Below are 13,946 nucleotides of genomic sequence, written 5' to 3' on the forward strand. Positions count from 1 at the left end.
TCTTTCTGAAGAAGGGTCCCGACCTGAAACGTCAACTTTCCTGCTCCTCTGATGCTGCCTGGCCTACTGTGTTCCTCCAGCTCCACACTGTGTTATCCTTAAAATATGGCTTAGTATAGCTAAGATTTATTTAAATTAAGCAGGCTACTTTAAAGAAGGTAATATTCTCCAGTAGTTTCTTTCTGTCTGGGATGGCTATGTTAAGCCTACACACCCAAGGCTTATGTGTTTGTGGGATTGGGTAGCTTGAAGTCAGCGAACAGAAGTTTTCAGGAGATATTAGTCTTGACGGAAATTAGCTCTAAATAAAGCTATAAATCACTTAATGTGTCCATCTTTGAATGGTCTCTACATATGATGTTTGCTTCCAGCATACTGTGCACATCAAAAATGTAGAAACCATTGGTTCAATTGATACTAGTTTCTGAGTCAGAAAAGGTTGAGCTCAGATCCTGCTACAGATAGCCCTAGAGACCACAGCACTAACTCTTAGTGCTGCAATAGGGGTACAAGTGTAAAATAATTGTGCTACATTTATCCCATAGTAAAAGGTAGATGGGCCTTTTTACTTTTAGTTGCTGTTGCCCTGGGGAAGATATTGTAAAATATTAAATAATGAGGAAGGCTATGTGAGGTTATTTTATTGCGTGGTGTGATGCCCCACTATGATTTTGCATTTGAGATAGACTGATTGAGGAGAAGACAATGTCAAGACCTGTGTTCAGATTTAGACTTCAAAGCATTACTATCTATCGTGCATTAGTCCTAAATACTGCTATACAAGTTAATCATAGATACTTCAGGCTATGGCTTATAATAACATTTCCTAAGGACAAACGTATCTTCCTTGTGTTTTCATTACCATCCTATAATTTCACCTGGTGGAGAAAGTTCTAACTCAACCCACACTGTGTTATTTATACATGGTGATGTGCAGCTCTGTGACATCATCACAAGGTTGCTCCAGGATCCTGCAGCAACTGACATATCAGTGAATGCCAAAAGCTGACTTTTAATGAAAGGCTGTTACAGTGCCATGCTGGTGTCCCTAAATCTAAGGTTAAAGTTCAAATCCAATCTGCTTCAAAGGTGTGTCATAAGCTGACTAAAGACAATTTATTTTTCCAGTATTTTACACAAAAGAAACCACCTCGTCTAGCATTCCAAACTGTATCATCTGTATGGGACTTGAGTTAGGACCTGTCCTCGGATGCAAACAAGTGACAGATGGATGGACACTGTTCTTTATTATCTCCTTTTACATAGGTTTGGCAATAAAGTAGTTTCAGTCCTTTTTATAACAGATTTCTAATCTCAACCTGCCATTTTTAGAATTTAAATTCAATTTTTTTCTTAAATGCTGCAAATATAAATCAATCTTTTCACTGCCCTCTGTAGTGGCCTGATAAGTCACTCAGTTGTGCTAAACCAGAAGGTCAAGATAACTAAGGATGATAGAAAAAGAAAGTCAGTTAAATCTTTTCAAGTTTTAGGTACAAAAAGGCAAAATTATTGCATGCATTATTTTGTGTTATATATTTATAAAAATACTTGACTTTACATAGTGCCTTTTATGTCCACAATATATCCTAAAGTCAATGAAGTATTTTGGAAATGAAGCCACTATTGTAATGTATGATAGGTAATACTATATTCAGCCAATAGCCATATTTTCAAACTTCTTCCTTTGCAGGGTTTGTTTTTCCACATAACTATTGCAAAAATCTGACTTTTAATGAAAGGCTGTTACATGCCGTGCTGGTGTTCCTAAATCTAAGGTTAAAGTTCAAATCCATCCTGCTTCAAAGGTATATCATAAGCTGACTGAAGACAATTTATTTTTCCAGTATTAATCACTGAATATGCAAGTCTTTTATGATGCTAAAGGCGGACCTAGTTCGCAACAGGTCTAGATGCATAGCGTAATAATTTTAACCCACTTTTATTATGTTACAATGATGTTCAAGACTAAATTTTACCTTTGGTCAATGCCAGTGAGTGATTGTTTCCACAGGCCACTTGAATGACATTTCTGTCATTCAAACCCTTAAGTAACCTAAACATAAATAGAACAGAATCAGAATGCAAATTCAACCAACATCTTAGAACTCTATCCTGAATAACATTGGTGGTCTAGCTACAGCAAATGGGCTTCAGAGGCAGTTCACTACCACCTTGGAATGGAAGATAACTGTTGGCCCAGTCAGTGATGCCCAATTCTCAGGAATGATTTTCTTTTAAAAAATAAATCACCATTTCTGATTTTTTTCTTAGTAATGTTTCTCGTTTATTTAATTTTTTGGGAGGACTTTAAAAATTTTTTTCTAACCCACGTTTATAGTACATCATCATTGGACTTTTAAAATGTAACCAGCACCAACATATTTTTTGTTGTCCTTGTGTCTCTGCATGAATTTCGTAAGCAGTACAATGCCTACAGGATCATACTGCTTATTTGAAATATATCACTGGATAAACAGTTGCCAAACCCACCAAAGTGAGTTAGTGAGTCAGCCTTGGTTCAGCTGGTGGCACTCTTGTCTTCTAATGTAGCAAGTTGTAATGTTGAGCACAAAATTAATGCTGATGTTTCAGGAGTGCTGTCACATAGGAGAGACCAAGTGTTTGACATTGAAAAGCTCTGCAGTCCTAAAATGTCTTCCTGGTGTTCAGGATCACTGTTATCACCACAGCTAGTTTGTAAGACCTTATCAGTTATACATAAGGGCACTGGAGAAATTCCATCAGCAATGCTCCTGCCACACATTTTGCAGGCAGTGGGAAGATTATCAAAATGCTAATATCCTTCTTAAAACCAGCTCTCAAAGCATTCAGGCAAATCTGCTACAAAATGAACTTTGATGTATAGGACACTATACAATGGTTTAAAGCCACATCCTGACTGCCAGACCCTGTTATCTCAACTCTCGAGTGGCCAATGTTCTAGATGAGGGCAAAAAAAATTGCTTCAAAGACCTGTTGAAACTCTCCTTAAAACACCACAGCATTGACATTAATGATTGGGTGGAGCTTATTACCAACTTTTCAGAATGGTGGCAACGTGTCCCTCAAGCTGAATCAAGCAACATGTCCCTCAAGCTTTGATTCACAATGTCCGAAAGATCAGCAACAGGGAGGAATCCTGTACTCCACATCCCAGTACTATGCGGGACATCCTACAGAGTGCGGCTAAAGATCTGTGGGCTTAAAATCAACCTATTCAGTCATATGAAGACTGATGGCAGAAACTCAAAGACCCTGAATAGACGCTCCCTTTGAATTAAAGGACAGCTGATAACAATGACGGTGATGCAGTACTGATATGGAACATTAAATTGGCTATTGAGTCATCTAAGGGCTAAATGGGGGTTGGTTTAACTCAGTTGGCTGGGTAGCTGGTTTGCGAAGCAGTGTGATGTTCAATTCCCATCACCAGCTGAGGTTACCATGAAGGACTCTCCTTCTCAACCTCTCCCCTCACCTGAGGAATGGTGGCCCTCAGGTTAATTCACCACCAGTGGTCTTTCTCTAATGAGAGAGCAGCCTATGGTCTGGTAAGACTATGGTGACTTGATACCTTGAAGGGCTAAATTCTGTCATCACTCTGCCATCTTCTAACACTGATAGCAATTCAGTTTACAACATGACGCTGCAGAACCAAACAAATTATCCATTATTTTTCACATAAAAGCCACCAGAAATAATATGACTCTTACTGTGGTTTCAGTATGGAGAACTCCTTTGCCTGAGCTTCAAGTTGCTTTGAGTTTACTTCACTATAATAAAGACTTCCGGTCTTGGAAAGGAACAGGATGTGGGATGACCCACTGTCGGCAAAGTGGATTTTCTGCTCTTTGAAGTGAACAAAACTTCCTACAGGGAAAGAACAAAAGCAAAATATTATTATTTGAGGTTAAAATGGTTACGTAATCCCCAGATGTGAGATTGAATTCCATCGTTACAGTTTGAGAATTTGAAATTTTTTTTTTTAAAAAAGCCATCTCATTCACAAAGTCCTTTGGGAAAGGAGATCTACTGTCTATAGTTAGTGACTAAAAGTAACTCCAGTCCCACATCAATGATATTCCACAAGACCAAAAGATATAGGAACAGAATTAGGCCATTTGGCCCATTGGGTCGTCAACCCTAAAATGGCCCAAGAAGCCTCTTACTCATGTCAAAACATGACATCAAGTGCGACCAAGTATTTGCAGGACAGGATGCACAATAAGTGTCAACCTTGTTAGTTAGCATACATTACAACAGTAAATATAAAACTATATATAGAAAATGGAGAACCAACAAGTTCAACTTAGAATAAGTTATGCCTTGTTGCTGCCAAGTTACTTAAAAAATGTGGTTGTTACAATATTTGTCACTTTACTGGAATTATATTAAGGTTTCAAGGATTAGATTATCATGTCAGGTTGCATTTGATTACAAGAACCAGGCCATTTGAAAATGAAGTTAGGAAATACCTCTTTAAAAAGGGGTTGTAAAGATCGGAAACTCCATTCCCAATAGAATGTGATGCTGAGTCAAAAATTCTTAGATAGCACCTTCCAAACCCAAAATCACTACTATCTAGAAGGACAAGGGCAGCAGTTACATGGGAACAGCACCACTTGCAAGCTCCCTGCTAAGACACAAGCACAAACTAAAATAGAAATTGCAGCATCTGTGGACAGAAATCAGAGTTAACATTTTTGGTTGAGAGATCCTTCCTCAGAACTGACGGTAGCTAAGAAAATGTCAGTTTATATGCAGAAGATAGGGTGGGGGAGGGACAAGAAGTAAATGATAGGTGGGGATAGAGGCAAAAGAGACAGAAGAGCAGTTGGACAGATAAAGGAGTGGATAACGATCTGGCTGGGAGAGTGAATAGCTATTAATGGGGACTGTTTGTGGCTAACAATGGGTTGTGTATAATAGTAGACTGTGTGATAACAAGGTCTGGTGTGTGGGCGTTGGGTTAAGGACATGGAAGAGCTCAAGCACTAAAGTTATTGAACTCGACGTTGAGTCCGGTAGGCTACAAGGTCCCAAAGCAGAAAACAAACTGCTGTTCTTCCAGCTTGCACTGAGCTTTGCTGGAGCACTGCAGCAAGTCTGAGGCAGAGATGTTGGCCAGGGAACAGGGTGGTGTGTAGAAGCGGCAGGCAACTGGAAGCTCAGGCTCATTCTTGCAAACAGAACGCAAGTGTTATGCAAAGTAGTCATCCAGTGTATGCTTCGTTTCCCCAATGCAGAAGGGACCACATTGTGAGCAGTTAATGCAGTAGACTAGATTATGTGAAGTGCAGGTAAAGTGCTGCTTCACCTGGAAGGTGTGTTTGGGTCCTTGGAAACTGAGGAGGGAGGATGTAAACAGATAGGTGTTATATCTTCTGCGGCTGCAGCCACTCACTATCCTGACTTGAAAATATGTCGTCGTTCCTTCACTGTCACTGGGTCAAAATCCTTGAATTCCCTCATAAACCGCACTGTGGGACCACCAACAGCACATAGCACATAGCACATAGAAGGCAGCTCACCACCACCTTCTCAACAGTTTATAGAGACATATTGATAAGTTAGGTAAGTGGGCAAAAAATTGGCAAATGGACTATAATGAGGGAAAATGTGATGTTGTTAATTTTTCAAGGGAGAATAAAATAACAGACTATTATTTAAATGGAGAAAAATCTGTAGAAAGCTGCAAAACAAAGGGACTTGAGGGTACTTGTACATGAAACACAGAAAGCTGGCACACAAATGCAGCAGATAATCAGTAAGGCTCATGGAATATTGGCTTTTATTTCAAGGGAGTTGGAGTGTAAGACTAGGGAAATTTTACTGCAACTGTGCAAGGTTTTGGTGAGAGTAATTTGAAGTAATATGATCAGTTTTTGTCCCCTTATTTAAGAAAAGATATAATTTCATTGGAGGCTGTTTTGAAAACATTCATAGGATGATCCCTGGCATGAAGGGATTGTCTTATAAGCAAAAGCTAAACAGGTTGGGACTCTACTCACTGAAACTTCGAATAATGAAAGTGATCTAATTGAAACACATATGTGATTCTTAAGAGGGCCTGACAGGGTAAATGCTGAGAAGGTGTTTCTCCTCATGGGAGAGTCTAAGACCAGACAGCACAGTCTCAGAATAAAGAGGCGCCAATTTAAGATTGAGATGAGGAGAAATTCTTTCTGTCAGAGGGTTGTGAATCTTTGGAACTTGTTATCTGAGAGAGCTATGCGGGTAGAGTCATAGAGTTATATGGCATAGAAACAGACCTTTTGGCTCAACTTGTCCACGCTGATATGGTATCCTAAATTGAACTAGTACTATTTGCCTGTGTTTGGCCCATATCCCTCTATACCTTTCGTATCCTCTGGCAGCTTGTTTCATCCATGCATTACCCTCTGTGTGAAAAATTTGCCCATCAGATCTCTTTTAAATCTCTCCCCTCTCACCGTAAACCCATGCCCTCTAATTCTGCATTCCCCTATCCTGGGCAAAAGACCATGGCTATCCATCTTATCTAAGCCCCTCATGACTTTATAAACCTTTATAAGGTCACTCCTCAGTCTCCTACGTTCCAGGAAAAATATCCCAGCCTCTCCTTATAACTGAAACTCTTTAGTCTCGTAATATCCTTGTAAATCTTTTTTGCACCCTTTCCAGTTTGATAACATCCTTCCTATAGCAGGGTGACCAGAATTCCATGCAGCACACTAGACATGGCCTTACCAATGTCTTGTACAGCTGTAACATGATATTCCAAGACCTGCACTCAGTTCTCTGACCAATGAAGGCAAGTATGACAAACACCTTCTTCATCACCCTGTCTACCTTCCAAGGAATTATGTACTTGCACCCCTAGGTCTCTCTGTTCGACAAGTCCCTAGGGCCCTATCATTAAATGTGTAAATCCTACCCAGATTTGTCTTACCAAAATGAAATACATTGGATTTATTTAAATTAAACTCCATATGGCATTCCTCGGCCCATTGGTCCAGTTGATAAGAATCTTATTGTATTCACAATTGATTGCTTGGACTTTGCCATACCTTTCTTTTCAGCAAAACCAGTCATGGTGCCAAAGACCTGGCTGCTGCTGCTATTTTTCCCTGAGAGGCTATCCTGCCCAGCAGTATCTAAAATGGTATTCTTGTTTGTGAGGGGGATAGCCACAGGAGACTCCTGTGCTCCGTGCCTACCTCTCCTGGCAGTTACCCATTTACCTGACTGTACCTGCTGTGTGACCAACTCCCTGCAGCTACTATCTATCTCACTGTCTGCCTCCTGCATGCTCCTCAGTGCTTCCAATTGCTGCTCCAACCGATCCACGTGGTCTGAGAGGGGTACAACCAGACACACATTCTGCAGACATCAAGACCAGGGACAGTCGACTGCTCCCTGATCTCCCACATCCAACAGGAGGTGCATGCCACTCTACTGACTGCCATCTCTGCACCTTTAACAACTAGCAGTCTTACACTTACCTTGCCCTTACCTTACTGCTGCTTGTCCTCCTCAACAAAGCCCAGTATTCACCTAGACCCACCCTTCAATCTAACCTTCTCAGCCACAAAGCAGCCCCTTGCAAAAATGGTCAGAACAAATCACAACAATGCCTCCCAACCCTCTTGCCTAAACTCCCACACTTAGCTCCTCTCCCAGCGTTTGCACTCTCTTGCTATATTTAAGGCTGAGAGATTCTTGATCAGTAGAGAAATCAAAGGTAAAGGAGATGGGGCAGGAAAATGGATATGAGGAGTGTTGGATCATCCATGATCCCACTGAATGGTGGAGCAGGCTCAAATGGCCTACCAGTGTTCCTGTTCTAATGGTCTTATTGCAACTATGGGTGGACAATAAAAGCTGGCCAAGCCATTAGCATCCCTGCAGGTTTCTCTCCAGAATAATTTGGTCGGCAACATGGAGGGAGGTCAGAAAAGGAACAATTTCTATTTGTAACTCAATTCCTTCCCTTTTTAATCAAAATCATTCCCCAAAAACCTATGGCTAGAAATGCATCAGCTGCCCGCAGGAGCGAGACCTGGGAGATTTTAATGACTCCCACAACCAGGAACTGCTGGAGAAATTCAGCAGGTCTGGCAGCATTGTGGGAAGAAAACAGAGGTAATGTTTCTGCCCAGTGACCCTTATTCAGAACTGTTAGCAGCTGGGAGGAAGTGGCATTGATGCTGAAGCTGAGTTGGGGTCTTGGGGAGAGGTGAGTGGACACGTGGAGATGGAACCCAGAGAAAGACAGATATAAAAGGGGTAGGTAAACAAGGAGATAATGGAGAGTAGAGCAAGATGGAAGAAAAGCCGTATTAAATGATATTAAGAAGTAACAGGACAAAATGAGTTAGCTGCTGATTTGCTAATCTTAAAAAAAGACCCACAGGATTTTGATGAGTGTCCTTGTCATATTCCTGTTGTTGTTGGTTAAAATGCCAACTAATTACCCCTTGGTGGGTCATGAGCCCTGGGCAATAATAACTGCCCAGCCACCTGGAGGCTTAAAATCATGTCTGATGGTGTGATTAAGGCAACATTTCACTTTGAGACAAATATTATTGCTCCAAACCAGATCACGGTGGCTCAGTGGTTAGCACTGCTACCTCACAGCACCAGGGACCCGGGTTCGATTCTACCCTTGGACTCCCTTGTGTGGAGTTTGCATATTCTCCCTGTGTCTGCGTGGGCTTCCTCTGGGGCTCCAGTTTCCTCCCACAGTCCAAAGATGTGCAGGTTAGGTGGATTCGCCATGCTAAAAATTGCCTGTATTGTTCAGGGATGTGTAGGTTATAGGGGGATGGGCCTAGGTGGGATGCTCTGAGTGTTGGTGTGGACTAAGTTGGGCCGAAGGGCCTCTTTCCACACTGTAGAGTTTGGATGATGATGAAACCCTCTGCGAATTTACAAGTATGACCGAATGTTTGTTTGTTTCAACAAAGATATTGTTGTCTCTGTTTGCATGAACAGATCAAACTGAGTCAGTTTTTGGAGGCGGTTGAGAGCAGGACTCTGAGTCATTGCTGCAGCTGTCCCTGTGGCTGAGAAACGAAACCGAAAGATGCCACAATCAAAAATAAAGAAATGTAGTTTAGAGATGTAGCAAGAAATGTAGCAAGGAAAGAGTTATGTGGGAAAAAGATATCACAACTCTCTGGAAACTGCACTTAAAACCCAGACACAGTGAGCCTGTATTATACAATCGACACCCACGTTACAACCAATAATCACGTCCCAACCATCAACTATATTCTAACCGATAACTAACTTACGGTTGATGTCCACATTATACTCAAAACCCACATTATAACCGATGCCCACATTATAACTGACACACAAACACAGTTAGACAAATACAACGTGGGGCTCGGGCACAGCATTAAAATAAACATTAAATACAATTCCTGGGCCAATTTTACTTGAATGAATTATCAGATTGTAACACAAGTCACTAACAAACGGTTAACAAGGGATGGGCAATAAGTGCTGACTCATCCAGAGACCAACGGATGAAGAAAACACAATTCTTGACAAGAATTTAATATTGACATTACAGGGTCTCTACTCCATATATAGTTAGATGCAAACTTTGAACGCGTCATTTGCTTTGCAATATGTCTAAATTGATACATATATCTTTACATGTATAACCATTCAATATTAAACAATTCTCCTTCCTCTTATAGACAGGATTGTAATATTTCTGTCTCCTCACCCGATTTTGATTTTCGCTTCCGTCCGCGGGCTTTGGTGTAAACTTTTCCGTTTTTCAACACAAACACAGTGACTCCTTCCCGGCTGCAAACATGATGAACCCTCTCTCCTTTGAGAATCTCCTCTGACTGAGAGCAAGGATTCTGTCCGCTCGCTGAGCCCAACTCCCCCCAACACAACATCCTCCCTCCTCTCTCTCTCTCGCTGCCTGTTTTATTATTCCCCTTCTAACAATCGGGAACCGAGAGAGAAGAAAAGAATAACTCAACCCAGAGAGAGTCAGATATAAAATATTCCTGTTTCCGGGGCTGAACCAATACTGCCTTTGACAATCTCTCTGTTGGACTCATACACACACACAGTATATTTAGTTGTTTGGGAAATTCCCTTCCTTTGGCTCCGCCTCTGAGCCAGCAATACGAGCCAATGGCAACGAGAATTTTGAGTTGTTTTGGGGAGTAACCTTCCAACTGTATTGAGCTACTGCATTAAGTTTCCATTTCCCGACTGACCGTGCTGATGGAATGATGAAAGGGAACTGGAACTGAAACGTAATCTGAAGCCAATTGATTAACTAGGAGTAAAGTTGGCGAATGAAAATCGATACTGAACAACTAAACAGATCCCATACAAACAATCAAAAAGAAACCACTCTTGTTCGTAAACAAGTGAGATACTGCGGATGCTGAATATCTAAAACAGACAAAGAATTCTGGAGAAACCCAGCGGGTCTGGCAGCACCTTTTCTTTTCTCTCTGGAGAGAAAACAGAGTTAATGTTTCGATTCCAGGATGACTCCTTCAGAATTGAGAGGTTTTGGAATTTATTTTATTCTTACACAGAGGCTCAGCGCCAAAGACAAGGGGCTCGTTGGAGGTGGAGAAAGAGAAAAAAAAGATGTAAAATGGGTGTGAATTAAGGTGTGAAAGGGAGAGAATGGGTTCTGTCTACTAAGAGCGCAGTAAACAAGACACAAACTTCACAAGCACAAACAAAAACGGAAATTGCTGGAAAAGCTCAGCAGGTCTGGGCAGCATCTGTGGAGAGAAATCGGAATTAACGTTTCGGGTTCAGTGACCCTTCCTCAGAACTGATGGATGCTGCGAATAAAAATTATGCAAGGGTTTGAGAGGTTGGGGGAATGTAAGAAAAATGGAGAACAGTCAAAATGCAGTATGTTTCTGAAGTTATGGAATTCAATATTGAGACCTCAAGGCAGTGACTAACCGGAAAATAAGGTTTTGTACCTAGCACTTGTGTTATGTTTTGTTGGAGCACTGTAGCTGGCCCAGGACAGAAATGTTAGTACGAGGGCAAGGTGGGTTATTGAAATTGCAAGCAACTGGGACGTTGGACAAGAGCGGAAGTGTTCCACGAAGCAGTCACCGAGAGCGGGTTTGCTCTTGCCAATATAAAGGAGACGGATTTGTGAGCAGCGAACGCTGTAGATTGGACTGAAAGAAGTACTTTCACCTAGAAGGTGGAGTTAGTATTACTGGCTGGTTTGAGCTATGAAGCAGCACAAATGTACTTTTCTCATGTAGGATTGACCTACTGAACCCAACTTTCCAATCCACTCCCCTTTCCATTCACTTTATTACATGCCCTTTGAACAACTGGCAACCAAGAGAAGGGAAAATCCAATTTTTATGGGGTACTGAGTCAATGTTGAGGACTCCCAGGGCAACACCATCCCAATTAGTAAGTTTATGGATGATACAAAATTAGGAGGTATCATTGGCGAGGAAGGTTATCAAAAATTACAGAGGGATCTTGGTCAGATAGAGAAGTGGGCTGAGGATTGGCAAATGCAATTCAATACAGATAAGTGTGAGGTGTAGCACTTTGGAAAGTCAAATCAGGGTAGGACTTATACAGTAAATGGTAAGGACCTGAGGAGTGTTGTGGAATGCAGGGACCTAGGAGTACAAGGACTTCATTGAAAGCAGCATCACAGGTAGATAGGGTGGTGAAGAAGGCATTTAGCATGCTGGCCTTTATTGGTCAAGGCATTGAGTATAGAAGTTGGGACATTATGGTACAGTTGTGTATGTCATTGATGAGGCCACAGTTGGAGTACTGCGTACAGTTTTGGTCAACATATTAATGGAAAGACATAGTTAAACTGGAAAGTGTGCAAAGATTTACAAGGATGTTGCCAGGACTAATAGGCCTGAGTTATAGGGAGAGGTTGGCCAGGATAGGACTTTATTCCTTGGAACGTAGGAGAATGAGGGGTGGCCTTATTGAGGTGTATAAAATCATGAGGGGCATGGATAGGATGAATGTGTATAGTCTTTTTCCCAGGGATGGGAATTGAAAACTGGAGGGCATAGTTTAAAGGTGAGAGGGGAAAGATTTGAGAAGGACCTGATGGGCAACTTCTTCACATAGAGAATGGTGCATATATAGAATGGGCTGCCAGAGAAAGTGGTTGAGGCAGGTACTATAGCAACATATAAAAAACATTTGGATTGGTACATGGATGGGAAGGGTTTAGAGGGATATGGACCAAATGCGGGCAATTGGACTAGCTGAGTGGACACGATAGTATGGACCAGTTTGGGCTGAGGGGCCCAATTTTGGCACTAGCCCCCAGATGTTAGTGAGGACAACTTTACAGGGTTGGCAGGGCTGTCTCTGCCAGTGTCTTTTCTGGTGCCTAGGTCAATGCCAGGTGATCTGTCCGGTTTCATTTCTTTGAGACTTTGTAGCGATTGGTACAACTGAATGGCTTGCTAGGCTATTTCAGAGGGTAATTGAAAGTTGACTATGTTGCTGTGGGTCTGGAGTCATATGTAGGCCAGACCAAGTCAGGATGGCAGTTTCCTCCCCTAAAAGACATTAGTGAACCAATGGAACAAAAACAGAAGTTGCTGGAAAAGCTCAGCAGGTCTGGCAGCATCTGTGAAGAAAAAATCAGAGTTAACGTTTCGGGTCCGGTGACCCTCCCTCAGAACTCGTGGCAGCTGGGAAAACATCAGTTTATATGCAGAAAATAGGGAGGGGAATGGGGTAGGGGGTAAATGATAGGATAGAGCCTGAAGAGAGAGAAGAGCAGTTGTCTAGACAAATTATTGAACTCGATATTGAGTCCGGAGGGCTGCAGGGTCCCCAAGCAGAAAATGAGGTGTTGTCCTTTCAGCTTGCATTGAGCTTTGCTGGAACCCTGCAGTAAGCCAGAGACAGAGATGTTGGCCAGGGAACAGGTGGTGTGTTAAAGTGACAGGCAATGGGTAGCTCAGGGTCTATTTTGTGAGCAGAACATAGATGTTCTGCGAAGCGGTCATCCAGTCTACGCTTCGTTTCCCCAGTGTAGAGGAGACCACATTGTGAGCAGCAGATGCAGTAGACTAGATTCTGGGAAATGCAGGTGAAGTGTTGCTTCATCTGGAAGGTATGTTTGGGCCTTGGATAGTGGGGATTCCCCAGCAAAGTGGTTGACAGGGCCCTCAACTGGGTTCAACCCATCTCCTGCACTTCCGCCCTCACCCCCTCTCTTCCATCCCACAACAGCAATAGGGTTCCCCTTGTCCTTACCTACCATCCCACCAGCATCCACATCCAAAAGCTCATCAGATGCCATTTCTGTCACCTCCAGTGAGATGCCACCACCATATACATATTCCCCTCCCCTCCCTTGCCCACCTTCCACAGGGACTATTCCCTCTGGGCCACCCTGGTTCACTCTTCCTTCACCCCTAATACCCTGCCACAGCCCCAGGCACCTTCCCCTGCAATCAGCGAAGGTGCATGCCCACTTACCTCCTCCTTCCTCACTATTCCCTGGCCAACATCTTTGTCTCTGACTTGCTGCAGTGTTCCAGTGAAGCTAAACGCAAGCTGGAAGAACAACACCTCATTTTCTGCTTGGGGACCCTGCAGCCCTCCTGACTCAATATCGAGTTCAATAATTTTTAGGGCCTAAACTCTCCCATGTCCTAGCCCCCTGCCCACACGCCAGGGCTTGTTATTACATTGCCCACCATTACACAATATCTATTGTTAGTCACTAACAGTCCCCGTTAACAACTATTCACCCTCCTAGCCAGATTGTTATCAACTCCTTTGTCTAGCCAACTGCTCTTCTCTCTCTTCGGGCTCTATCCTATCATTTACTCCCTAACCCATCCCCCTCCCTATTTTCTGCATATAAACTGACGTTTTCCCAGCTACCATCAGTTCTGAGGAAGGGTCACTGGACCTGAAACGTTAACTCTGAT

General features: G+C 42.5%; 1 protein-coding gene across 4 annotated transcripts in view; it reads right to left on the reverse strand.

Annotated features, from left to right (window-relative positions):
• Positions 1 to 10,085, reverse strand: part of LOC109935898 (probable E3 ubiquitin-protein ligase HERC3) — a 56,470-nt gene extending 46,385 nt beyond the window's left edge. For all 4 annotated transcript variants that reach the window (XM_048615306.1, XM_048615241.1, XM_048615404.1 and 1 more), the window contains exons 1-3: positions 9,725 to 10,085; positions 3,717 to 3,873; positions 1,980 to 2,056 (exon numbers count right to left, since the gene is read on the reverse strand). In XM_048615306.1, the coding sequence (XP_048471263.1) occupies positions 1,980 to 2,056; positions 3,717 to 3,873; positions 9,725 to 9,905 (415 nt within the window). In that variant the 5' untranslated portion in view covers positions 9,906 to 10,085. The remainder of the gene's footprint in view (positions 1 to 1,979; positions 2,057 to 3,716; positions 3,874 to 9,724) is intronic.
• Positions 10,086 to 13,946: the final 3,861 nt, after the last annotated feature.

Source organism: Rhincodon typus, chromosome 1 (genome assembly GCF_021869965.1).
Source record: "Rhincodon typus isolate 14 chromosome 1, sRhiTyp1.1, whole genome shotgun sequence".
NCBI lineage: Eukaryota > Metazoa > Chordata > Chondrichthyes > Orectolobiformes > Rhincodontidae > Rhincodon > Rhincodon typus.